Consider the following 14,236-nt stretch of genomic DNA (forward strand, 5'->3'; position numbering starts at 1 on the left):
TGGGTGTAAATAAAAAGTATAAAGATCACAGAAAGGAACTTTGCAACTCAGTCACTGCTTATGGCTTTGAGAGAGAGGTGATTTAAAAGTTTTAAATGGAAAAAAATAAAAGTTTTAAATGGGGAAATTGTTGCTGTTGATTTTTCTAAAGTATTTTTGGTAATAGTCCATTTAAAAATAAAAAGGTTGGCTTTTGGCTTTTTTTTATTTCTCAAGTCTAACTTAACATATAGTACTTTGCTAATATTAAGAAATTTAGAGTAAAAAAAGAGTAAGCTTAATAGAAAAAATACAACCCAATGCAAAAAAAACAAACAAACACAAAACAAAAAACATGAGGCAGGATTTTAAAAAAAAATTGGCACTATATAATAAATTTTAAATTGTGTTATCTTCTTTGACTTAGGAATTCCATTTTTTATAGAAATGCTAATAAGGATCAAAGATAATATGCAGAGCAGTCCTGTAATGAGTTAGATTTATATGTATTAACATGGAAATATATCTAAAAGACATTTTTTAAATTAAAAAAGCAAATCTCCAATTTGTAAAGTATTAATCCTTTTTTTATTTAAAAAGATGTCAGGAGGCAGGTATTGATACATAACACTTGTATTAATATTTATGATGTATTCATGAATAAAAAGATGCACCAGAATGTTATTGATGGTAATTTCTTTGGAAGTTTTGGAAGATGGTGGTGCCATGGGAAACTTAACTCTTTACATAGTGCTTAGAATTCTTTTAATAAGATTTTATTACTTTTGTATTTTAAAAAAAAGGACTTTAAAAATTCATTCACAATGAGAGAGATAACAGTCATGAATCTTTCACCCCAAGTATCACATAGAGTATATAGGAATATATAGGTTAAGGAGAAGTGAACAAAGTTGCATTCATAGTGTGTTACTGTCTATGAGAGTGGTGCATGAAATTGGTGCACAGGTAAGGTCCTGAGTTCTGCCCAGCGATCAGGGCTGATCGGGGCCTTCCAGCTGCCAGCTGGGGCTTCCCTTTTCTGGCTGCCAGCTGCTGACCTGTGCCTGCCTTTGTTCTGCACCACGCCCTGGTGGTCACCACACATAGTGAGCAATAGAACTCCCGGTCGAACTCCTATGGGGACACTTTGCATATTAGCCTTTTATATAGAGAGATATGGGCAGTAAGATTGATGAATTTTTTTATACTACAGAGAATACATATTTTTATTTTTTATTTTATACTACAGAGAATACATATTTTTATTTTTAATTTTCATTTTATTTATTATTTATTTTGCGGGCACCAGGACCAACGATCACCAGCTGCCCAAGTACCAAAAAACTATGCTTCTGAAATCTCTTGATCCTGATTCCACATGTAGAGCAATTAGGCTGCTCTTCTTGTGCCACTCAGGACAGAAGCCCTTTTCACATATTCTTTTTAAATGTCTGGATTCTTTAAAAAAATTTTCACTTAAAACCACAACAAGCCAAAACCAGTTTGGCTCAGTGGATAGAGCGTCGGCCTGCCGACCGAAGGGTCCCGGGTTTGGTTCCAGGGCATGTGCCTTGGTTGCGGGCACATCCCCAATGGGGGCTGTGCAGAAGGCACCTGACCAATGTTTCTAACTCTCCATCCCTCTCCATTTCTCTCTGTAAAAAATCAATAGCTGAAACTGGTTTGGCTCAGTGGATACAGCATCGGTCTGCAGACTGAAGGGTCCCAGGTTCGATTCCAGTCAAAGGTTAACTATAGAAACCTCATAGCAAATGAGAAATTATTGTGTGGTTATCTGTTCTTTTTCTCTTCCCAGAAATAACTTTATGCCATTAACCTTAGCATTTACATACATATTTATATTCTATTTAAAACTGAATAAACATTAGTTAACTTACATTTGTTTGTATTTTCTTTATGCTTTTTGATGCAGGCAGAAGATACATTTCAGAAGGGTCAAGAAAAGGATAAAGAGGATCCTGACTCAAAATCAGACATTAAGGGAGAGGATAACGCCATTGAGATGTCAGAAGACTTTGATGGGAAGATGCATGATGGGGAGCTTGAAGAACAAGGTTTGAGACTTATCTCACTGCATTCTTGCTTTTGAAAAATAATTTTTTAAAATAGAAAGTTATGTGTTCCCCAAAAGGAGCCTGTTGTTTTATTAGAATCTTTTGGACCAAGTTGGTTATTCTGCATAACTACAAATGAGGACATTAGCAGTTAGCATGCACCATCACCATCTCCACCCAGGTGGAGGTCCATAGGCAGTTTTGATGATTCTTCTCTTAGGAACCTGAGACATTGGCTGGTGCTCCTGCTGCTTCATTGCTAAATGCAGTGTGTGAAAGGAGAAGTCAGGAGAGAAAGGAGGCAATCCTGGTGGGGCCCTTAGCTCAAAAGTAAATTGTTCAGGATAGTTTTTAAAGCTAACTTTTCCACCATAAATACAAAAATAGTAGATATTTATTGTAGACTATTTGGAACAAAAATGCAGGAATGAAATAGATACATACCCCTTAGGCCTACCCTTCAAATCATCCAAATACTCAAACACACACACACACTAGTGACCCTGTGCATGGATTCATGCACATTGAAAAGAAATTAATTAGAAGATGGCCAATGCGGCAGGACTGGGAGAGACAGGCTGGTCACGCCCTTGAGCCAACCTTCCTCGGTCCCTTCCCAGCATCTGCAGAGTGAGCAAGGTTCCTCCGGTAGGTGGGGGTCCCTTGGCCTGGCCTGCAGGGATTGGGCCGAAACCAGGTCTATCAACATCTCCTGAGGGGTCCAGGATTCATGAGGGCACTCTGCAAAGTTGCTGTTGTACAGGGTGTGGAATGCAAATGCAAGTGTGCAATAAACCAGATTTGGGGCCAACAGTGCCCCAGCAACAACATAACCCATGGCTGAAGGTGGAATCATGCGGCCCTATGAGGAATCGGGCACCCTTCTCTCTAGTTTTGGGATGTGTCACCAAGAACTGCTGCCAAGTCACTGCAGCTCAATAGCTCCTACATTGAGCACCTGCTCCCTGGTGGTCAGTGTGTGGCATACCCACCAGTTGGATGGAGAGACACTTAGCACATTAGCCTTATATGTAATATATATATATATATATAATCTATAGATAGATAGATAGATATACACACATATATACTAGAGGCCCAGTGCACGAAATTAGTGCATGGGGGGGGGGGTCTCCTCAACTCAGCCTGCACCCTCTCCAAATCAGGACCTCTCAGGGGATGTCTGACTGCCAGTTGGACATCCCTCTCACAATCTGGGACCACTAGCTCCGAACTGCTCGCCTGCTTGCCTGATCACTCCTAACTGTCCCCTGCTTCTGCCAGCCTGGTTACCCCTTCTGCCGTCCTGATCGCCCCTCACTGCCCACCCCACTCAGCCTGCTGTTCAGTCCTTTGGTCATCCCTCACTAATCCCCCTGCCAGCCTTGTCATCCCCCACAGCCTGTTGTACGGTCATTACTGTGAGGGCATCCTGACTAATTTGCATATTATCATTTTATTAGTATAGATACTAGAGGCCCAGCGCATGAAATTGGTGCACGGTTGTTGGGGGGGAGGAGGCCTCAGGATGTATGACTGCCAGTTTAGGACTGATCCCTGGTGGACCTCACAATCTCGGACCACTGGCTCCTAACTGCTCACCTGCCTGCCTGATTGCCTCTAACCACTTCTGCCTGCCAGCCTGATTGCACTCTAACTGCTCCCCTGCCAACCTGATCGCCCCCAATTGCCCCCACCTGCTCTCCCCTGCCGGCCCAATTGCCCAAAACTGTCGTCCTCTGTCAGGACCCCTGCTTATGTGCAGAGCCACAGGACCCCCAGGCCTCACTGTGCGGAGCAGCCACTGGGTCCCACCTCCACTGTGCACGTGGCCATCCTGTGATAGCCTTCTTGTGACGATGTTGTACACGAGGGCCACCTAGGCATTTATTAATGTATTATGAACATTCCCCTTGTCATTAAAAATTACTTGAGAATATATCCTGTTTCCCTGAAAATAAGACAGTGTCTTATATTAATTTTTTTCTCCCAAAGTTGCGCTGGGTCTTATTTTCAGGGGATGTCTTATCTTTCCATGCACTAGGTCTTATTTTCAGAGGATATCTTATTTTTGGGGAAACATGGTAGTTTCTTATAGCACATCATCATCTGTTATATGTTTGTTCCATAGTTCAACTATTGCCCTAAGTTTCTGTCCAAAGATGAATTTGAGATATAGTGTCTTTTTCTAAGCAAATATCTAGCAGAAATGCAGGGTGACCTCAGAGTAGAAGTGTGTACACTTGCCTAAGCAGCATTTATAAATATAAAAGCATAAGTGACTGAACGACTGGTCACTATGAGGCACACTAACCACTAGGGGGAATTTGCTCAATGCAGAGGCTGCCCCCTGGTGGTCAGTGTGCTCCCATAGCAGGAGCACTGCTTAGTTGACCCACGGGTACCAGATACAGGGCTCACGGCTGGCTGGCAAGCACTGCCACAGCGAGCCTCTCCCAAATGGGACTGACTGGGTGTGAGCCCACAGCAGGTACAGCAAGGCTGGGATGAGCAGGAGCAGTAGGTGGCGTTGGACTATTTGGCCCGATCCCCACCAGTGCATGAATCCATGCACCAGGCTTCTAGTAAGGTTATAACTTTGACATAGTGGAACTTAAGCAAAGATAGTGGCAAGAAAATTCTGATTAAGCTATGCACATGATTTTAGGTGTTGGATAAAACCATAGATGTATAGTATATTGGGGATAGGGAAGGGACTTTGGAAATGTAATAGGCCAACTCTTACCATTTTACAGATAAGAAATTTAAAAAGTATGGTTGCTGAGCCCCTAATGAATGTTCCCCCAGCACCAGTATTAAACATTCTGACAGCTATTCTACCGTCCTTCTAATGGTCTGTTAACATGGCACACTACAGACTTCCTTGTTTCTTTAGTTTCCGAAACGCAGTAGGACTACTGCAGCAGATCTGAAGGCTTCTGCCAGTAGAGTGCTCTGTAGAAGCAGGCAGTAAGTCCCAGACTGGGCTCTTACCAGGTAGTAGGTTCAGGCCTCCCCTACACACACAGGACCAGGTTTGCCTAACTAAGCTCAGTGCCTTCCCTTTCAGAAGAGGAGGATGAGAAATCAGACAGTGAGGGCGGAGACCTGGATAAACAGATGGGCGATCTGAATGGTGAGGAAGCTGACAAACTAGATGAGAGGCTTTGGGGTGATGATGATGAGGAGGAAGATGAGGAAGAAGAAGACAACAAAACGGAAGAAACAGGACCAGGAATGGATGAGGTAATGCAAAAATTCCCCCATCCCATAGCCCCCAGGTTGAAGGGAGATCGTTTTTCCCAGCCACCACTCCCTCTCATTTACTGCTTTTCCTTTCCTTTGTTTTGCTTCTCTTTCTTCTATCTTTTCTTTTATCTCTGCTATATATTTTACTCATTGATTCAGAGCCAAAAGAGTAGATTGACCTAAGCTATCCCATGTGTTATAAAGAAGGGAAGTTAAGGAAACTCCATTTACATGCTCTTACTCTGCTGCTGGCCATGGAACTTCTCCAGCTTCCTGTTTAGAACCCCCATGCTTGTCCTGGACAGTGTGTATTAGTGGTTAGAGCGTCAGCCTGCACACTAAAGGGTCTTGGGTTTGATTTCTGGTCAAGGTTATGTAACTGGTTGTAGGTTTGATCTCTACCCAGGTTGGGGCACATTCAGGAGACAACCAGTTGATGCGTTTCTCTCACATCGATGGTTCTCTCCCGCTCCCCTCTCTACCCCTTTTGCCATCCTCTCTCTTCTCCCCCTCCCCCCCCCAAAACCTCTCTCCCTTCCACTCTCTCTAAAAAATCAATAGAAAAGATATCCTTGGGTGGGAATTAACAAACAACAACAGTAAAAGAACTCTCAGGCTGGATGTGACACTGTAGCAGCTCAGCCTGACCCAGCATGCTGTTCACACACCTGCTATTACTGCTGTCTGGACAGACCCAGACTGTTCTCTCCAGGTCATGGACGATGCCCTGTCATCTGGATACTTCAGAGGATAGGCCCAGCAGACAGGAATTCTACACACCTAACTGCTACATTAGGTAGAGCCAGCATGTGTCAGCAGTTTTTTAGATCAAGAGTGATGATTCTTTGTGTTTTCTGCCTGTGACATTTAGGAAGATTGTGGACTTGTTGCTAAAGATGACAACTTGGATTCTGGGAAGTCAAACAGAGATAAAAACCAGCACGATAAGAAGGAAGAAGCAGAAGCTGATGATGATGGACAAGGCCAAGACAAAATTAATGAACAAATAGATGAGGTAATGAGGATTCAAAACAGATCCGCTCTCCTCACTCTAGGCCAGGGCCACTGCACCACACACACACATGTGTGTCTCAAGGCCTTTTTTCTCTATTCATCCACTGTGTTTTTTGTTTCATAAATGAATGTGTTAGAGAGCCTCTTAACAAGGCTTGAGATATCTAGCTATTGGTTATCAATGAGGTGGATTTCGTACTTTTGGGGCTTATGCTGTAGTTTGGGAGCTAAAACCTACAATCCTTAATTCACATAAACTTCAGATTCTACTTTGAGAGCAAGTAACACAGTACTTCTTACTTCTTATCAGTGGAGAAGAAGCACAGAAAGTGAGGTTTGACATATATGCATAATCCATGGACACAGACGGTAGTGTTTTGAAGGCCTGGAATAGGGCTAGAAGGGATCAATAGGGAAGGGGACATCTGTAATACTTTCAACAATAAAGATTTTTAAAAAGAGGAAAGTGAAGTTTGAAATTTCTAAATGAAAATTCTAAAAATATCAGAAAAATAGGAATGTGTGCTGCTAATGTTAGGGCAAAGACATTGTATTCTCTCAGCATAACTACTTAGAGCTAATTATGTGTGAAAACTACTTCATAACAAAAGAAAAGCAGTTTTACGTTTTTGTTATTTTGTCTGTTCTCTCCACTGTCCAAAGAGGGAATATGATGAGAATGAGGTAGACCCTTACCATGGCAACCAGGAAACGCTGCCAGAGCCTGAGGCCTTGGACCTTCCAGAGGATTTGAATCTTGATAGTGAAGACAAGAACAGTGGTGAGGACACAGACCATGAAGAAGGAGAAGGTATGTCTTTAAAACCTAAAGCAATCAATGGGAACTCACTGAAAATAGCAATAACTGATTTATCTTCAGGTCAATGTCATGGCCAAGTCATAAATCATGTTTGGTCAGCTTAATTCCATCTTGCAAAAATTGTTATTTATAGTGTTTCTCATCTGAGTGGACCTAAAGCTTATGAACCAGCAGTTCTCTCTCTATCCTGTCATTTCCATCCTGTATTTTTATTTTTTTAAGTATTTTTATTTTTTAATCAATTTTAGAGAGGAAGGGAGAGGGAGAGAGACAGAGAAGCATCAATGATAAGAGAGAATCATCAATCAGCTGCACACTCCCTACTGGAGATCAAGCCTGCAACAGTATGTACCCTGATCAGGAATTGAACTACGACCTTTTGGTTCATAGGTCAACACTTAACCACTGAGCACACCGGCCAGACTCCATCCTGTTGTGTCTGGGTGGTGCTCCATTTCCCCACAGCCATCACTATGTGCTACTCCATGGGTTAATGGAAACACTGTGATTTGGGTATACCTAGGCTTTTTGTGCAGCCTAGCACCAGCCTTTTAAGGAAATGATTGTTTCAGTTATTGGTTGCTGTGTGTATGTTGTGTGTGAAGCCTGAAATGTGAAGTTATTATAATGGGTAATGTAGTTGAATAACCCAAGGGAAATCGATCACAGAGCAGGCATATGACCATAATCTTGTGCCTTGTCATTGTTCCACCTGGTGACTCACCTAGGGCGTGTCCTCCGGTATTGAAGCACTGTGGGAGAGTGCTGCTGTGATCGTGGCCTCCATCCTGGAGGGGAACAGACAGAAAGATGTGAGCTAGCCTCACTCTGCTTCCTGATTAGTCAGTTAAAAAGTTATTAAACCTAAAGAAATACTACCATATTGGGACATAAATAGAAAGGTACAAAAGAATAAGGTATATTTATCTAAAAATTTAATTCAGGAAAGTTTCATATATGATTACGAATACATCAAATGTATAGAAACATGGGCAGGAATAACACACAACAGCTGCGGGTTAGATGACATCTAAGGAAGGAGGGAGGGCCTCCAGAATCCAGATTGTTGTATCCAAAACCCTTTGTTTCTTAAAAAGAAGCGACAGAAGTTTGACACAAATGTGGTAATGTGTTAATACCTGTTAAATCTAGGAGGTGAGTATATATGGTTCTCATAAATGTAAAATGCATTCTCCATGTTTAAAGTATTTGAGAATTAAAAATAAAGTTGCGAACTTGCAACTTCAGAACCACTTGGTTAAGGCAGTGGTCGGCAAACTCATTAGTCAACAGAGCCAAATATCAAAAGTACAATGATTGAAATTTCTTTTTTTGAGAGCTAATTTTTTTTAAACTAAAGCTTCTTCTAATGCCACTTCTTCAAAATAGACTCGCCCAGGCCATGGTATTTTGTGGAAGAGCCACACTCAAGGGGCCAAAGAGCCGCATGTGGCTGCAAGTCGCAGTTTGCCAGCCATGGGGTTAACTTTCCTCATGCTCAAAACATTCTTTGTGAATCTCTGTTTTTAAACATAGTATATAGATTATTGCTTCTGAAGGTATTTTATTAATTTAGAATTTTGAAATCTGACTTCAACTTTAAATTCAACAAGCAAGCATAAAACTAAGAAAGTTAAAATCCACTGAGAGTGTAGGAAGACATTTGACCTAGAAAGACACTCAGGCTCATTTTAAGCTACTGCTTATATAAACTAAGGAGTAGTTATTTTAATTATTTGCTGACAAAGGAACTGATTTCTTAAGTGTCCATACTATATAAAACCTCTTTAAATAAAACTTTTTCAAATAAGATTGTTTCCATTTGAATTTTGTATTTTCTGTGTATGACAAAAAATTATGTCCATAAATTATTTCCAGTAATAATTAAAAAATAGATTCTCATTTCCTATCTGTGATCTAAAATGTTCCTGTTGTAGTGGGTTTTTATAATTTCTTAGTGACTTATTTTAAAAAATGCACCATCTGATCAGTTGTATGTAATATATAAGTATGGTTTAGATTAGGGGTAGGCAACATATTAGATAGTAAATAAATTAGATTTACAGGTCACAAATACTTGGTTCTGATATTGTAGTGTGAGAGCAGCCCTAAGCAATACAGAGTAGATGGGTAAACACATAAGTGACTGGATGTGGCTGTGTTCAGGTAGAACTTGATTTACAGAAACGTGTAGAGAGCCACAGTAGGCCCACAGGCCATCGTTTGCCAACTCCTGTTTCAAGTAACAAAACACCTAGGTAACCATCACAACTTAAAAAAATGATCTTACTGGTTTTTTAAAAATTGTCTTTTTGTTTGTTTGTTTTGTGTACCCAGAAGAGAATCCTTTGGAAATTAAAGAAAAAGCAATGGACACTGAGGAAGCAGGTCATGAAGCTGAGGAAATAAATGAAGAGTCTGAGGCCAACCAGAATGAAGATCAGGGTCAGCGGGAGCCTGAGGAAGGCTCCGGTGAAGATGACAAGGGGGAGGGGGTGGAAGAGATGGACACAGGAGCTGGTGACCAAAACAAAGATACGGACCAGCCTTCTGAGGAAAGCTCAGAGGAGGAGGAGGCGTCTCTGGAGGACAAGGACGGCACTGAAGCCAGTGAGAACTGTGCGGAGAATGGCGTCTCTGTTGACCAAGGTCTCCAGCCTCAGGTATTAGGGTGGTCTGGTTTGCCTTGGATTAGAAATAATGAGGAGAAATTCTTACTCCCACTGGAATGTCCTTCAGGATAGCAGTTGCCAATCTTCGGACCTCATGGACCACGGTTGGCGACTGCTGCTTTAGGATACTCCATCACCAGGTGGTGCTGCTTTCATTTTCTGTTTAAGACCCTCCCTGGTTGATGCCCTCCCTGCAGACCCCTCAATGAGGAGTGAGGTGTTTGCTTGCTGCAGGGGTTCCCTACTTCATGTCCCTTCCCCAGAGCACTTAATACTGTATTTGATTTCCCTGCAGGAAGAAAAAGAAGAAGGGGAGGACTCTGACACAGAGGAGCAGGTGCCAGAGGCTACGGAGAGGAAGGAGCACTCCTCCTGCGGGCAGACTGGGGTGGAGAACATGCAGAGCGAGCAGGCGGTGGAGCTGGCCGGGGCCGCGCCTGAGAAGGAGGCTGGGAAGGAGGTGAGGGGCCCTTCCAGCTGCCCAAGGAGAGCTGCTGCTTCCTGTCTGAATTCACAGTAGCTGGCTTACCTGTGATGTTTGTTTTAGTTGACATCTTAAAGGTCATTTTTCTTTCTTGAGAAAATGATTGTAGATCTACTTTCATATGCTTCCCTAAACTAACCCCAGAATATTTGCTACACATTATATTTAACTGATAGGTTTAATGAGAAAGTTAAGTAGTTCTCTGGGGGAGGAATCAGGTTCATGTTATTTTTTTTACTGGAAACCCAATGCACGAAATTCGTGCAAGAGTAGGCCTTCCTTCCCCTGGCTGCTGGCACCGGCTTCTCTCTGGCACCTGAGACCCAGGCTTCCCTCCGGTTGCTGGCAGGTACCCAGGATCTGGGCTTCCCTCACAGCCCCGGCTTCGTCTAGAAGGACTACCACTCTGCTTAGCATATTACACTTCTATTGTAGAGGGCTGGTGTGGGATCCCCTTTCACGTCCCGCGTGGTTCAGGGTCCCAGTTCAGGGTTCGATTTCTGAAGAAGGGCTGCACACAAATGAAAAGAGACTAGAATAAATTTAATTTGGCAATATGGGGGGCCAGGCGGTAGTCCAACTCTAGTGGGAGAACTACTCGCTGCTCTGGCCCTGCTATCCCTTTTATTGAGGCTATGGGGAAAACACCCATAGGCTTAGGCAGGAAATAACAAAAATGTACATAGGACAAACAGGGATGGAGGCTGTTTCAGCTAACAATGTCTCAACTAAAGGGTGAATGGTTAGAGCAATTAATGTTATTGACAGCCTTCCTGGCTTCCTGTCCACATCTATTAGTGAAACAGTAATTGGTTTCTGGCAGGGCAGTGCACGAATTCTTGCACTAGTGGGGTCCCTTGGCCTGGCCTGCGGGATTGGACTGAAACTGGCTCTCCAACATCCCCTGAGGAGTCCTGGATTTCGAGAGGGCACAGGCCAGGCCAAGGGACCCCACTGGTACATGATTGGGGCCAGGGAGGGACACAGGCGGTTGGCCAGCTGTGGAGGGCTCCAGAGTGGGTCTGGCTCGTCTCACTCAGTTTCAACAGACCAGACCCCAGCAGCAAGCTTACCTACAGTTCTGAATGTCTGTCACCTGGTGGTCAGTGCACAGCATAGTAAGTGGTTGAGTGGCCTTAGCATTGGGACAGACCAGACCCCAGCAGCAAGCTTACCTACAGTTCTGAATGTCTGTCACCTGGTGGTCAGTGCACAGCATAGTAAGTGGTTGAGTGGCCTTAGCATTGGGACAGACCAGACCCCAGCAGCAAGCTAACCTACAGTTCTGAATGTCTGTCACCTGGTGGTCAGTGCACAGCATAGTAAGTGGTTGAGTGGCCTTAGCATTGGTTGAACGTCCGACCAGACGACTGGACACTTAGTATATTAGGCTTTTATTATATAGGATTTTTTATTGATTGATTTTTTTTTATTTTTTTTATTTTGAGAGAGAGAGAGAGGGGAAAGAAGAAACAATGATTTGTTGTCTACTTAATTTACGCATTCATTGGTTGATCCTTGATATGCCCCGACCTCCTAGTTCATGGGTTGACGCTCAACCATTAAGCCACACTGGCAGGGCAGCAATTGATGTTTTGACCTGGGTGACATGCTCTGTATGTGGCCACAGCTGGGGTCGCTGGCATGCTATGAGCGCTCTGGGTCAGACGACCTGCTAATGCAGCAGTGACTCTACCAGTTCCTGGAGCCTCTCTCAGCCCATTTTCTCCCCAGTAATTACCACTGCTTATATACTTACACCTCCACCCCATCAAGCACCCATAAGGTGCTAAGCATTTTCATTACTTTAGCAAGTTCTTATAATAGCCCTTTAAGGTAGCTGATAGTGTTCTTATTTTCCCCATTTACAATAACACTTGAGCTAAATAGCCTTCAGGGAAGTTAAAAGATAGTCTCGAGTGTATAAAGCTGGTTGCTGATGAAGCCTGCTTTCTAATCCGATCTGTCCTGCCTGGCAGAGTGAGGTCACCCGGAGTGTTGGTAACGGGTCCAGGTCTAGATGCTCCTGTTTCTGCCCACAGGCCAGGCTGTAGTCATAGATGAGCTCCAGAGCAGGCAGGTGTGACAGTTTCTCTCTGAGATGAGAATAATGGTGAGAGAAGTTGTGCACAATGCAGCACAATAGCCAGGTGCTTGGCAGCTTCCTCCATCCTCATTCTTTATGGCTTGGCTCTCATAGGAACACGGGAGTGGAGCTGCGGACGCGAACCAGGCAGAAGGCCACGAATCCAATGTCATCGCCCGGTTGGCCTCCCAGAAACAGACCAGGAAAAACACCCAGGTGTCTTATCACTCTTCCGCTAAACTAAAGGCTGCATGTAAAAAAAAGATACTCTAAACATGGTGATTTAAAAAAAAAAAAAAAAAAAAAAAAAGCCACATTCTTTACCTTTGCTGTCCATGTTCGACCAGACTCTATGGCAGCCCTGGTGAGTAGGCCACAACTTTGGGGCTTTCCCAGTGGACTGTGCAGCATCATGGACACATGGACACACACACCACCACCCCATTCCTGTTATAGAGCCTAAGATCCTGGTGGTGCTGCCCAGCGCCAGCCAGTATTAATCTTTTCAATGTCCATAGTCTTTGGAGTTTAAAAGGTGTTTTTTTAATGGGGTGTAATTTATGCACATAATACAAAATCTTTATATACATCCTATTACTGTTCTCAAGTCACCCAAGGAAGTGAGTACTACCAGTTTTGTCTTCTTAATGATGTCTGCAAATGTGGATATGTGTATGTAAAGAACTACCTGTTTTTTATAACAGCTATGTTGAATTCCACTTTTGTATGGCTGTACCTAATTTACTTAACCAGCCCCCCAGGGTCGGGCACTGTGGTTATTTTTAGTCTTTTCCTATTAGACAAGGCTCTGATGCATTTCTTTCCTATTTCCCAGAGTTTTAAGAGGAAACCTGGACAGGCCAACAATGAACGCTCCATGGGTGATCACAATGAGCACGTGCACAAGAGGCTGAGGACTGTGGATATGGACAGCCACACACAGGAGCCCACCCCGGTCCAGCCCCAGGACCAGGCGGAGGACGCGGCTGAATTTGAGCACATTAAACAAGGGAGCGACCCTTACGATGCGCAGACCTATGGTAGGTGCAGGGAAGGTTTCTTTGCTCACTGAGCTCTCAGAGCTTATGCTGTGTGACTGTGTGCTGCCAGCTGTTACTATAAATTTATCTTTAGGAGGGAGAGGAATGGCTTTTGCTTTTTGTTTAAAGGTATCTGTGGCCAAGTGCATATGCTCAGTGTTTCTGGGTCTAGTGTAAGTTTTTAAAATACCTTGGATAACTATTGTATCCAAACCCAGCACTGATCTAGGGCTTTCAGAGTCCTAGAAATTTCTTCATAATCACCTTGAGGCTGCTCCCTGCAGTGGCAGAAGTCATAAACTTGAAATACATGTGTTTTCTTTACATGGAAAGGGAGTAGTCATTTGTCAGTCTCTCTAGTTCTTGGTGACTTTCCACGGTTTTATTCCTAATATGTGAAATACTATTGATAATATCTACCAATGAGGATAGTACAGAAGCAATTCCTCTACAATAGATTACTTTTCTCCTCTTCTGTCCCTACCCCTTAGGAAAATAAAAAATAATGGTCACAGCTACCATGTATTGAGCTTTTACTTGTGCCAGATACTAAACATGGTTATGGATTCCTCTAGCCATCTCGAGAGTGGGGATATCTCAAGTGTATAGATGAGAACACTGAAGCCAAAGAAGTTTAAGAACTTGTCCGAGATCAGGATGCAGGGATTCCCATATTCATGTTTCTCTGCTAAGTGTCACCATCACTTAGTAATGGAAGATGATGCCCATAGCTGCTCTGAATCATGTGCCATGTATCCAGCCTGTTTATTCTGGTTCAGCTAAACATCCTACTTCTGTGGTCACATGTGTAGTTACA

The 14,236-nt window shown here is 43.1% G+C and overlaps 1 protein-coding gene and 1 non-coding gene across 11 annotated transcripts in view; one reads left to right on the forward strand and one right to left on the reverse strand.

Annotated features, from left to right (window-relative positions):
• Positions 1–14,236, forward strand: part of MDN1 (midasin AAA ATPase 1) — a 143,868-nt gene that overhangs the window by 117,222 nt on the left and 12,410 nt on the right. For 7 of the 10 annotated variants that reach the window (XR_004983670.2, XM_036414105.2, XM_036414107.2 and 4 more), the window contains 8 exons: positions 1,913–2,054; positions 5,125–5,300; positions 6,175–6,318; positions 6,981–7,128; positions 9,475–9,800; positions 10,105–10,269; positions 12,494–12,595; positions 13,215–13,419. Coding sequence is in view for 8 of the 10 variants with exons in the window: in XM_036414105.2 (XP_036269998.1) it covers positions 1,913–2,054; positions 5,125–5,300; positions 6,175–6,318; positions 6,981–7,128; positions 9,475–9,800; positions 10,105–10,269; positions 12,494–12,595; positions 13,215–13,419 (1,408 nt within the window). In the remaining 2 variants the exon portion in view is untranslated. Of the gene's footprint in view, positions 1–1,912; positions 2,055–5,124; positions 5,301–6,174; positions 6,319–6,980; positions 7,129–9,474; positions 9,801–10,104; positions 10,270–12,493; positions 12,596–13,214; positions 13,420–14,236 lie in introns of those variants that run through there. The other 3 variants (XM_036414103.2, XM_036414106.2, XM_036414109.2) reach the window with 3 other exon arrangements.
• Positions 1,278–1,411, reverse strand: LOC118706248. The gene has a single exon (XR_004983966.1). It is a non-coding gene; the product is annotated as a U11 spliceosomal RNA (small nuclear RNA).

This window comes from Pipistrellus kuhlii, unplaced genomic scaffold (genome assembly GCF_014108245.1).
Source record: "Pipistrellus kuhlii isolate mPipKuh1 unplaced genomic scaffold, mPipKuh1.p scaffold_m20_p_5, whole genome shotgun sequence".
Classification (NCBI taxonomy): domain Eukaryota; kingdom Metazoa; phylum Chordata; class Mammalia; order Chiroptera; family Vespertilionidae; genus Pipistrellus; species Pipistrellus kuhlii.